Raw genomic sequence first — 13,217 nt, forward strand, 5'->3', positions numbered from 1 at the left:
TCAGTGCACTAATATGCAAATATATGCAAACTGTAGCTTTTGTTCTAATAGATGATTATAAATCACATCCTTGTCTCAAGACTGGCTCTTCCTGAATCAGCTACATGTTTGTCTGGAAATCTAGTGATCTGCTGCCCAAGGGTGTAAGATGCAGCACTGGGTTGAGGGATGACCCTTAGATTTTAGTATGTGGCTCAGAAGTTTAAAGGGAACCTGTCACCCCCAAAATGGAAGTTGAGCTAAGCCCACCAGCATCAGGGGCTTATCTACAGCATTCTGGAATGCTGTAGATAAGCCCCCCGATGTAACCTGAAAGATGAGAAAAAGAGGTTAGATTATACTCAACCAGGGGCTTTCCCACTGCGGTCCGGTCCGATGGGCGTCACGGTCCGGTCCGGGGCAAAGTACTGCAGGGTGCAAGCTCCGGGAAAGGTCAGAGAGGCCCGACGCCTGCGCACTGCAGTACTTTGCGCTGCCCTCAATAGGGCAGACAAAGTACGCCTGCGCCGGACCCACAGCGTGAAGACAAGAAGAGGACATCATCCTATGAAGATGGGAGACCCCAGACCGGACCACAACACCCATCGGACCGGACCACAGCGGGAACGCCCCTGGGTGAGTATAATCTAACCTCTTTTTCTTATCTTTCAGGTTACATCGGGGGCTTATCTACAGCATTCCAGAATGCTGTAGATAAGCCCCTGATGCTGGTGGGCTTAGCTCAACTTCCATTTTGGGGGTGACAGGTTCCCTTTAAGTACTTCCCATAGATAGTGATAAAGATCTCTCTAGTAGTCATTAAAGGCTCGCTGTTGTTTCCATAAACTTTGCATAAATCAATAGTATATGCAAATATGAAAAACTGTGTAATATATCTCATTAGAGAAATATGCTTCATTATCCACTTATGAGTGACTTCTTCTCATCATTTACTCTGTAAAACTGCTAAAATCCATATTGCTCAAGATCAAAATGAACTGCCACACCACTGAGGGATAAGATTACAACTACCCATTTAAGTCAGTGGAGAAGGGAAAAGGAAAAGGAGTGAGTAACAGAAAGTGAGACAGAAATATATTTTCCTATAAAAGTGTTTTATCTCATATAAGCGCTGAATTTACAGCTACACTGCTCAATTATGCTGTATTATGTCCTAAGTGATGCTGCGGTTTCTAGACATGTGCTACTTATAGACAGGAGAGCAGGAATCCATCATGTCTGTGTATGGGAGACATAGTAGCAACTAGTGTACGCTCACTAGCTCAGAGACAATTGAAAATTAGAGAAAGAGCCTGCAGAGAGGAAAATGGGTGAAATATGAAGAAAACAAGTCAGAAATAGTGTTATTTCCTCATGCACACACATGCCATTTCATGAACAGTCACCTGAAATGACAGGTATGCTTTTAATAGTATATCAGCTCTGAAAGGTGATGGTCACATCTTCATATCAGCCAAACCTGGTGACAGGTTCCCTTTAATCCTCGGAATAACAAGATACTGTATTCACGAGTCCATAAGGAATGGGAGAGGATGTGCTGCATGGATACACTTTGTCCATCTCTTGCTTCAGGCTCTATTGACCTGTATGTGGAGCTTACGGCCTTGTAATAGCTTTGGATATAGAAGACTGCATATCTAGATGCACCACTTCTGTATCCCCTGTCAATCAGGTGATATCACCCAGGGAAAGCTTGCCTATATGGCAGGTCACGTCCACCAATGCTGCCTCTCAGATAAAGCTAATATAAAAAGGGTCCACATTGTAGGCCTCCCATTTGGAAACCATTGAATTTACTGTTCTCCTCCACCTCCCGGAACAGTGTCCTCTGCACATGTCACAGAGCATGCCCACTGCAATCTCTCATAGAAGTCAAAGAGTCTTTTACATCATTTTCTTATTTTCATGTGGCTGCTGTAAAACAAATTTCTGAGCTGAGAAGAGAAGCGGCTGAGGAGCAATGGCCGCCTCCATAATCACATAAAGAAGCTAGAATATAAAAGTATACAGTCATGTAATGAAAAATGGATTCGAAGAAAATAATACGAAACATTATATAGTTTTAATTAGTACAAAAATATACATATAACACATTCCCTTTAAAACATATGGACATTTTTCAGTAGGAATCTGGTGAGATTGTTCGCCATCAGCCAGGACTTTGCCTAGTGCTAGATTGCTGAAATACTTGATCAAAAAAATTGTTTCTTCCTGCAAAAGTCCTAACGCCCTGAACTGATACAGAAGTATATACATTAAGGGCATAATTATTAAACTGAATGCATCTGAATTTTGGCGTAATTTGCTCAATAAAACTGTCTTTTGGGACTTAGAAGATATTTGTGTGTTTCTTTTTTCCACCATGTTCCATCATTTTCATGCTACCACATGGACAGTTTACATTGTTCTGTGGAGTAGGAATTGTCATTGAGGAGACCCTGGTGGTTAGAGACTTACAGGCAATGCTCCATGGGAAAATGTATGCAAATGAGTTCTCCACCCAAAGAAAGAAAAGAGTTTACCTTGTGCCACCTATTGGAGGAATTTGAGGAAGCTACTCTATAAGTTAAGTTGATGCTGATTTGGGGTTTCTTGTTCTCCTCATCAGTGCAGAGTGGGGTAATGGTTGGCAGGATGGGATGCGTTGATAAGGGTTCAAAGTTACAAAGCCGTCCACAATCTGTCTCCTCCATACATCTCTGACATGGTCTCCTGGTACCTACCTACACTCAACCTCTGATCCTCTCAAGATCTCCTCCTCTACTCCCCTCTCATCTCTTCTTCCCACAACTGCATCCAAGACTTCTCCCGTGCTTCCCCCCTACTCTGGAACTCTCTACCACAACACATCAGACTCTCGTCTACCATAGAAACCTTCAAAAAGAACCTGAAGACCTACCTCTTCCGACAAGCCTACAGCCTGCAGTGATCCTTAACCTACTGAATCGCCGCACAACCAGCTCTACCCTCTCCTAGTGTATCCTCAGCCATCCCCTGCAGACTGTGAGCCCTCGTGTACAGGGTCCTCCCTCTTTATGTACCTGTATGCCTTGTTTTTCTGCTCATGTTTATTTGTATTGTCTATATTTGCCCCCTTTTCACATGTAAAGCGCCATGAAATAAATGGCGCTATAAAAATGTATAATAATAACAAATAATAATAAAGGGTTGCTGATTTAGGAGACCCAGCTGGTTTATAGAGACAATGCCCCATGGAAAGGGGCATTGAATTAACTGTCCTCCAGAAGGAAGAACTCAGCCTCTTGCGCTCATGGTTTTCATTACCATGACCCTTCCAGTTGAGCTGTAGATGTGAGTTTTCCTTTATTCTCTTTTTGGATTTATTATTGGCCTCTACCAATTAACCTCACCGTATCTCCATTTTTGCCCAACCAAAAAAAAGGTAGGACACTTACTCCAATATGTCCAACATCATTGAATGTATAGAGGGAATCCCAACTTATAGGATCATAGAAAGTAATTTGTCGAGGCCCTGAGAGATTTAGGTAGACCCCAACTCGCTCAATCTGTCCCCTCACTGGCAAAGTAGCTTCTGGAGTGTCTAGGGCTTTAAAGTCATCTATGAAACGGGAAACACACCAAATATGTTCCTCTGGACGAAACATGTATGCATGTCCACTTCTCTTTACCTCATTGGAGGCCACTCCAACAGCCCACTCCAGACAATTCCCTAACTCAACCTCCCAGTAATAGCAGCCAGTGGAAAAGACAGGAAGACCAAGGCAGCAACGCTCAGTTTCAAAACGAGAATTGCTTGGAGGAGGTTGGTCTACTGGTGGTTTATTCATCAACGTTACGAGATTGGGAGCAACAGATAGCTCCGGGTGGGCTGTCTCTGGACGTAATGTGATGTATTCTGAAAGAAAAAGGCACAGTTAAGCTGGAGTAAAATAAAAGTAATGGTGATGGAAGATGAGCAGAAGACTGGAGGTCAATATGGCCACTTACCTGGAGTCATCACAGCTTTCCTCCAAGCTAAAGTAAAAAAAAAAATGTATAAACTTTACAGGTCATAAAACTGTTCTTATTGAATATAACAAAACACCACTTTGTCATGATGTCACATCAAATTTGGTTCTTCGTAGAAACATAAACAAGGCAATGTTCACTTCTGAGCCAGCAATTCAGAGTCTGGAGCCTTAGGATCCTCTGCTAGGCTCTCACAAACGTCATGGTGTCATGGAATAATGCATGTCATGGCATCGCGACACAACGCTCATCATAATATTGTAGGAGCTAATGTAAGTGGCAGAGGTGCCAAGAATTGTTGACTTAGAAGCGAACTCTGCTCTGGTCCGGCTGCCACCAGAGGACCAAACTGAATGTAGGACCAGTGAAGTTAATTTTTTTTTCCTCATTTTTAGGTGGCACTTTTATTTCTGAATTTCATCACATCGGAGAGAAGATAATTGGCTAGAATCTTATCATTTTGATGTACAATTTTTTTTACATTTTTAAAACTATCAGCTTCTAATGTGAGACATACCTACTTCAGAAGAAAGGGCATCTGTGAAAACAGAAAAAAAATAAATATAAGACCCAATATACTATACTGGTTTGAATGGTATGATCACATACTGGGTCAAACTCACCTTTAGTCCTTTTGAGCTCCACTAAAACCAAGAAAAAAAACAAGATTAAATTCCATCACTCAATTGAAAACATTTCCATGTTGTTACAGAAAAAAGAATCCAACAATGATGGCTATAAGATTGGACCAACAGTCATATTCCTATTGCTCTTGTAAATTCCACCTTACACAAAGCGGTTGTCTACTTCAGACAATTCCTTTTGCTAGGAGGGTCCATCTAGAATATCGCTGTGACCATTAGCGATCAGTTATAATCCACAGAGGAACCTGCAATCAAGTGTAATATTTCCCTACAGTGACACTATAGGTGAAAAGAGGAATTACATGCGGCCCGTTACAATCAGTGAGATGTCCATGTGATGTATGGACGTACTGGGTCCTCCAGAGTCAAAGACACTCTTGGTACCTTCTTTCCAATTTATTTAATAGAGGAGGATCCTGACCAGATGACCTCTTCTTCATTTAAACTTATAATGATCTACTAGGGCACTTGAAAATTAGTTATTTACACTACAGAGCTCCTATAATTCCCACCTTTCTGTCTGTGTTGGTTCCGAATGTACATAATACCAAGTATGGCTCCAGCCAACAGTATCACAAAGGTGAAGATGAAGGCGTAGGCCCATGACGACAGACGTGGAAACATGTCCTCTAAGGAGACAAAGAAAACGTCACTGATGTACAAGGATTTACAATGGGTGCAAGACAAGTAACAGGCACAAGGGTAACAAAGACCAACATTTTGAATGTTGACAACAGCCATGGTGGGGAAGTGACCCAGTAACATGGGACATACAGTACCTGCAACCTCCATATAAAGTTCAACCTCCTTGCCGGTCACTGGATGCCTCACTGCGCCGTACACATGTCCATCACTGGGGCTTTTGAGCAAAATTCTGCTCTCTAGTTGGAACAGACCATTGCTCTGGTTGTGAATGTGATCCCGATCTATAGCTGCTGGGCCACCGTCCACCTCCCAGTGCATTTCTGGACTTGGGAACCAGTCTGACGTAACGAAAGAGATACCAATGGCATCATCTTGAAGAAAAAAACCCAAGACAGGGACGGAGCCTATACCTGCAAAACAAGCAACGTAAAAACCTAAGATCCAAGAAGTGTAAGATAACAAGAAGTGTCATTACTGGACATCATCATACATGTACAAAGCCGGGCTCCTCACAATGACCCACAGTTAAAACGTTGATATGTGAGCGCTCACTTTTTGATGCATATTTTTAAAGGGAACCTGTCACCTGAATTTGGCGGGACCAGTTTTGGGTCATATGGGCGGGGTTTTTGGGTGTTTGATTCACCCTTTCCTTACCCGCTGGCTGCATGCTGGCCGCAATATTGGATTGAAGTTCATTCTCTGTCCTCCGGAGTACATGCCAGCGCAAGACAATATTGCCTTGCCAATAATAGCACCATACAGTGTCCAAGTAACAGTACTGTACCATGCCCAAATAATAATACCATACAGTGTCCAAGTAACAGTTTTGTACCATGCCCAAATAATAGCATAATAACAGTAATAACAGTAATAATAACAATATTGTTATAATAACAATAATAACAGTACTGTAACAGTACAGTAACAACCCAAATAATAGTACCCTACAGTGTCCAAGTAACAGTATTGTACCATGCCCAAATAATAGTACCCTACAGTGTCCAAGTAACAGTACTGTACCATGCCCAAATAATAGTACCCTACAGTGTCCAAGTAACAGCATTGTACCATGCCCAAATAATAGTACCCTTACAGTGTCCAAGTAACAGCATTGTACCATGCCCACATAATAGTACCCTACAGTGTCCAAGTAACAGCATTGTACCATGCCCAAATAATAGTACCCTACAGTGTCCAAGCAACAGTACTGTACCATGCCCAAATAATAGTACCCTACAGTGTCCAAGTAACAGTACTGTACCATGACCAAATAATAGTACCCTACAGTGTCCAAGTAACAGTATTGTACCATGCCCAAATAATAGCACCCTACAGTGTCCAAGTAACAGTACTGTACCATGCCCAAATAATAGTACCCTACAGTGTCCAAGTAACAGTACTGTACCATGCCCAAATAATAGCACCCTACAGTGTCCAAGCAACAGTATTGTACCATGCCCAAATAATAGTACCCTACAGTGTCCAAGTAACAGTATTGTACCATGCCCAAATAATAGTACCCTACAGTGTCCAAGTAACAGCATTTACCATGCCCAAATAATAGTACCCTACAGTGTCCAAGTAACAGTACTGTACCATGCCCAAATAATAGCACCATACAGTGTCCAAGTAACAGCATTGTACCATGCACAAATAATAGTACCATACAGTGTCCAAGTAACAGTACTGTACCATGCCCAAATAATAGTACCATACAGTGTCCAAGTAACAGTATTGTACCATGCCCAAATAATAGTACCCTACAGTGTCCAAGTAACAGTATTGTACCATGCCCAAATAATAGTACCCTACAGTGTCCAAGTAACATCATTGTACCATGCCCAAATAATAGTACCCAGTAAATATAGGAAAACTGACTGAACAGCAATCTAGTCTGAACTGGTGCATAAACAAAAAATACATATAGCAAATAGATTTTACTGTGCTAAAGCAAGGAAATGTGTGATACATGAAATGTGAATAGCATAATGGCTTGTGAAATCTATGAAAAAACACATGAGATGCTTAGCACAAGATTTGGCCAAAAATTATGAGCCCATCCACCAAACGTCAAGGTAATCTCAGATCGGATGGGTACCTGACCTGTCTGCCTAGTGTGAACACTTACCTATGGCTAATAACATGGTAAAGCCTGCATTTATAGGAAGGTCGGAACCAACTGTGTTTGGATGTAATTAAAATCACAGCATGGTGAAGGGCGGGGCGTTCAAGTCAGAACGAATGAAAAAACACATGAGATGCTTAGCACAAGAGTTGGCCAAAAATTGTGAGCCCATCCACCAAACGTCAAGGTAATCTCATGTGTTTTTTAATAGATTTCACAAGCCAGTATGCTATTCACATTTCATGTATCGCACATTTCCTTGCTTTAGCACAGTAAAATTGAGTGCAGCCATTTATCTATTTGCCAAATAATAGTACCCTACAGTGTCCAAGTAACAGTATTGTACCATGCCCAAATTATAGTACCATACAGTGTCCAAGTAACAGGACTATAAAATGCTCAATAACAGTGCCATACAGTATTACTGCATACTGTGCTATACACTGTAACAATAACAGTGCCCCATACATTTTCACAGCATACAAATGAGATAATATAGAGTGCAAATGACAATGCCATACAACGTCCAAATCATAGTAATATAGTGTGCCCAAATATTAATGCCATTCAGTGTCCAAATCACACTACAATAGAATGCCCTAATTACAGCGCCATATAGCACTTTAAAATACTATAAAATGCTTATTAACAGTGTCATGCAGCATCCAAATTAGATTAAATAAAGTGCAAAATAACAGTGCCATACAGTGTCCAAATCACAGTACTACAGACTGTCCAAATCACAGTACTATAGAGTGTCCAAATCACAGTACTATAGAGTGTCCAAATCACAGTACTATAGAGTGTCCAAATCACAGTACTATAGAGTGTCCAAATCACAGTACTATAGAGTGTCCAAATCACAGTACTATAAAGTGTCCAAATCACAGTAGTAAAGGGTGTCCAAATCACAGTACTACAGAGTGTCCAAATCACAGTACTATAAAGGGTCCAAATAACAGTACTATAGAGTGTCCAAATCACAGTACTATAGAGTGTCCAAATCCCAGTACTATAGAGTGTCCAAATCCCAGTACTATAGCGTGTCCAAATCACAGTACTATAGGGTGTCCAAATCACAGTACTATAGGGTGTCCAAATCCCAGTACTATAGAGTGTCCAAATCCCAGTACTATAGAGTGTCCAAATCCCAGTACTATAGCGTGTCCAAATCACAGTACTATAGGGTGTCCAAATCACAGTACTATAGGGTGTCCAAATCACAGTACTATAGAGTGTCCAAATCACAGTACTATAGTGTCCAAGTCACAGTACTATAGAGTGTCCAAATCACAGTACTATAGAGGGTCCAAATCACAGTACTATAGAGTGTCCAACTCACAGTACTATAGACTTTCCAAATCACAGTACTATAGGGTGTCCAAATCACAGTACTATAGAGTGTCCAAATCACAGTACTATAGAGTGTCCAAATCCCAGTACTATAGAGTGTCCAAATCACAGTACTATAGGGTGTCCAAATCACAGTACTATAGAGTGTCCAAATCACAGTACTATAGAGGGTCCAAATCACAGTACTATAAAGTGTCCAACTCACAGTACTATAGACTTTCCAAATCCCAGTACTATAGAGTGTCCAAATCACAGTACTATAGGGTGTCCAAATCACAGTACTATAGGGTGTCCAAATCACAGTACTATAGAGTGTCCAAATCACAGTAACATAGAGTGTCCAAATCACAGTAATATAGAGGGTCCAAATAACAGTACTATAGAGTGTCCAAATCACAGTACTATAGAGTGTCCAAATCACAGTACTATAGAGTGTCCAAATCACAGTACTATAGAGTGTCCAAATCACAGTACTATAGTGTCCAAATCACAGTAATATAGAGTGTCCAAATCACAGTAATATAGAGTGTCCAAATCACAGTACTATAGAGTGTCCAAATCACAGTACTATAGAGTGTCCAAACCACAGTACTATAGGGTGTCCAAATCACAGTACTATAGAGTGTCCAACTCACAGTACTATAGACTTTCCAAATCCCAGTACTATAGAGTGTCCAAATCACAGTACTATAGAGTGTCCAAATCACAGTACTATAGAGTGTCCAAATCACAGTACTATAGAGTGTCCAAATCACAGTACTAAAGAGTATCCAAATCACAGTACTATAGAGTGTCCAAATCACAGTACTATAGAGTATCCAAATCACAGTACTATAGAGTGTCCAAATAACAGTACTATAGAGTGTCCAAATCACAGTACTATATAGAGTGTCCAAATCACAGTAATAGTGTCCAAATCACAGTACTATAGAGTGTCCAAATCACAGTACTATAGAGTGTCCAAATCACAGTACTATAGAGTGTCCAAATCACAGTAATACAGTGTCCAAATCACAGTAATATAGAGTGTCCAAATAACAGTACTATAGAGTGTCCAAATCACAGTACTATAGAGTGTCCAAATCACAGTAATATAGAGTGTCCAAATCACAGTACTATAGAGTGTCCAAATCACAGTACTATAGAGTGTCCAAATCACAGTACTATAGAGTGTCCAAATCACAGTAATATAGAGTGTCGAAATCACAGTACTATAGAGTGTCCAAATCACAGTACTATAGAGTGTCCAAATCACAGTACTATAGAGTGTCCAAATCACATTACTATAGAGTGTGAAAATCACAGTACTATAGAGTGTCCAAATCACAGTAATATAGAGTGTCCAAATCACAGTACTATAGGGTGTCCAAATCACAGTACTATAGAGTGTCCAAATCACAGTACTATAGAGTGTCCAAATCACAGTACTATAGAGTGTCCAAATCACAGTACTATAGAGGGTCCAAATCACAGTACTATAGGGTGTCCAAATCACAGTACTATAGGGTGTCCAAATCACAGTACTATAGAGTTTCCAAATCACAGTACTATAGAATGTCCAAATCACAGTACTATAGGGTGTCCAAATCACAGTACTATAGAGTTTCCAAATCACAGTACTATAGAGTGTCCAAATCACAGTACTATAGAATGTCCAAATCACAGTACTATAGGGTGTCCAAATCACAGTACTATAGGGTGTCCAAATCACAGTACTATAGAGTGTCCAAATCACAGTACTATAGGGTGTCCAAATCACAGTACTATAGAGTTTCCAAATCACAGTACTATAGAGTGTCCAAATCACAGTACTATAGAGTGTGCAAATCACAGTACTATAGAGTGTCCAAATCACAGTACTATAGAGTGTCCAAATCACAGTACTATAGGGTGTCCAAATCACAGTACTATAGCATGTCCAAATCACAGTACTATAGTGTCCAAATCACAGTACTATAGGGTGTCCAAATCACAGTACTATAGAGTGTCCAAATCACAGTACTATAGAGTGTCCAAATCACAGTACTATAGGGTGTCCAAATCACAGTACTATAGAGTGTCCAAATCACAGTACTATAGCATGTCCAAATCACAGTACTATAGTGTCCAAATCACAGTACTATAGAGTGTCCAAATCACAGTACTATAGAGTGTCCAAATCACAGTACTATAGAGTGTCCAAATCACAGTACTATAGAGTGTCCAAATCACATTACTTTAGGGTGTCCAAATCACAGTACTATAGGGTGTCCAAATCACAGTACTATAGGGTGTCCAAATCACAGTACTAAAGAGTATCCAAATCACAGTACTATAGAGTGTCCAAATCACAGTACTATAGAGTATCCAAATCACAGTACTATAGAGTGTCCAAATCACAGTACTATAGGGTGTCCAAATCACAGTACTATAGGGTGTCCAAATCACAGTACTATAGAGTGTCCAAATCACAGTACTAAAGAGTGTCCAAATCACAGTACTATAGAGTGTCCAAATCACAGTACTATAGAGTGTCCAAATCACAGTACTAAAGAGTGTCCAAATCACAGTACTATAGGGTGTCCAAATCACAGTACTATAGAGTGTCCAAATCACAGTAATACAGAGTGTCCAAATAACAGTACTATAGAGTGTCCAAATCACAGTACTATACAGTGTCCAAATCACAGTACTATAGTGTCCAAATCACAGTACTATAGAGTGTCCAAATCACAGTACTATAGAGTGTCCAAATCACAGTAATACAGTGTCCAAATCACAGTAATATAGAGTGTCCAAATAACAGTACTATAGAGTGTCCAAATCACAGTACTATAGAGTGTCCAAATAACAGTACTATAGAGTGTCCAAATCACAGTACTATAGAGTGTCCAAATCACAGTACTATAGAGTGTCCAAATCACATTACTTTAGGGTGTCCAAATCACAGTACTATAGGATGTCCAAATCACAGTACTAAAGAGTATCCAAATCACAGTACTATAGAGAGTCCAAATCACAGTACTATAGAGTGTCCAAATAACAGTACTATAGAGTGTCCAAATCACAGTACTATAGAGTGTCCAAATCACAGTAATACAGTGTCCAAATCACAGTAATATAGAGTGTCCAAATAACAGTACTATAGAGTGTCCAAATCACAGTACTATAGAGTGTCCAAATAACAGTACTATAGAGTGTCCAAATCACAGTACTATAGAGTGTCCAAATCACAGTACTATAGAGTGTTCAAATCACAGTACTATAGAGTGTCCAAATCACAGTACTATAGAGTGTCCAAATCACAGTACTATAGAGTGTCCAAATCACAGTACTATAGAGTGTCCAAATCACAGTACTATAGAGTGTCCAAATCACATTACTATAGAGTGTGAAAATCACAGTACTATAGGGTGTCCAAATCACAGTACTATAGGGTGTCCAGATCACAGTACTATAGGGTGTCCAAATCACAGTACTATAGAGTTTCCAAATCACAGTACTATAGAGTGTCCAAATCACAGTACTATAGAGTGTCCAAATCACAGTACTATAGAGTGTCCAAATCACAGTACTATAGAGTATCCAAATCACAGTACTATAGAGTGTCCAAATCACAGTACTATAGAGTGTCCAAATCACAGTACTATAGAGTGTCCAAATCACAGTAATACAGGGTGTCCAAATCACAGTAATATAGAGTGTCCAAATAACAGTACTATAGAGTGTCCAAATCACAGTACTATAGAGTGTCCAAATCACAGTACTATAGAGTGTCCAAATCACAGTAATACAGTGTCCAAATCACAGTAATATAGAGTGTCCAAATAACAGTACTATAGAGTGTCCAAATCACAGTACTATAGAGTGTCCAAATCACAGTACTAAAGAGTGTCCAAATCACAGTACTATAGGGTGTCCAAATCACAGTACTATAGAGTGTCCAAATCACAGTAATACAGAGTGTCCAAATCACAGTAATATAGAGTGTCCAAATAACAGTACTATAGAGTGTCCAAATCACAGTACTATAGAGTGTCCAAATCACAGTACTATAGTGTCCAAATCACAGTACTATAGAGTGTCCAAATCACAGTACTATAGAGTGTCCAAATCACAGTACTATAGAGTGTCCAAATCACAGTACTATAGGATGTCCAAATCACAGTACTAAAGAGTATCCAAATCACAGTACTATAGAGTGTCCAAATCACAGTACTATAGAGTGTCCAAATAACAGTACTATAGAGTGTCCAAATCACAGTACTATAGAGTGTCCAAATCACAGTAATACAGTGTCCAAATCACAGTAATATAGAGTGTCCAAATAACAGTACTATAGAGTGTCCAAATCACAGTACTATAGAGTGTCCAAATAACAGTACTATAGAGTGTCCAAATCACAGTACTATAGAGTGTCCAAATCACAGTACTATAGAGTGTTCAAATCACAGTACTATAGAGTGTCCAAATCACAG

At 39.9% G+C, this 13,217-nt stretch overlaps 1 protein-coding gene across 2 annotated transcripts in view; it reads right to left on the reverse strand.

Moving 5' to 3' along the window:
- Positions 1 to 1,859: 1,859 nt before the first annotated feature.
- LOC143806195 (butyrophilin subfamily 2 member A2-like) overlaps positions 1,860 to 13,217 on the reverse strand; it is a 64,696-nt gene continuing 53,338 nt past the window's right edge. The window contains exons 3-9 of one of the 2 annotated variants that reach the window (XR_013221408.1): positions 5,414 to 5,689; positions 5,147 to 5,263; positions 4,614 to 4,634; positions 4,508 to 4,528; positions 3,970 to 3,996; positions 2,789 to 3,877; positions 1,860 to 2,600 (exon numbers count right to left, since the gene is read on the reverse strand). Coding sequence is in view for 1 of the 2 variants with exons in the window: in XM_077286309.1 (XP_077142424.1) it covers positions 3,345 to 3,877; positions 3,970 to 3,996; positions 4,508 to 4,528; positions 4,614 to 4,634; positions 5,147 to 5,263; positions 5,414 to 5,689 (995 nt within the window). In the remaining variant the exon portion in view is untranslated. Of the gene's footprint in view, positions 3,878 to 3,969; positions 3,997 to 4,507; positions 4,529 to 4,613; positions 4,635 to 5,146; positions 5,264 to 5,413; positions 5,690 to 13,217 lie in introns of both variants that reach the window. The other variant, XM_077286309.1, reaches the window with a different exon arrangement.

Source organism: Ranitomeya variabilis, chromosome 2 (assembly GCF_051348905.1).
Source record: "Ranitomeya variabilis isolate aRanVar5 chromosome 2, aRanVar5.hap1, whole genome shotgun sequence".
NCBI classification, from domain to species: domain Eukaryota; kingdom Metazoa; phylum Chordata; class Amphibia; order Anura; family Dendrobatidae; genus Ranitomeya; species Ranitomeya variabilis.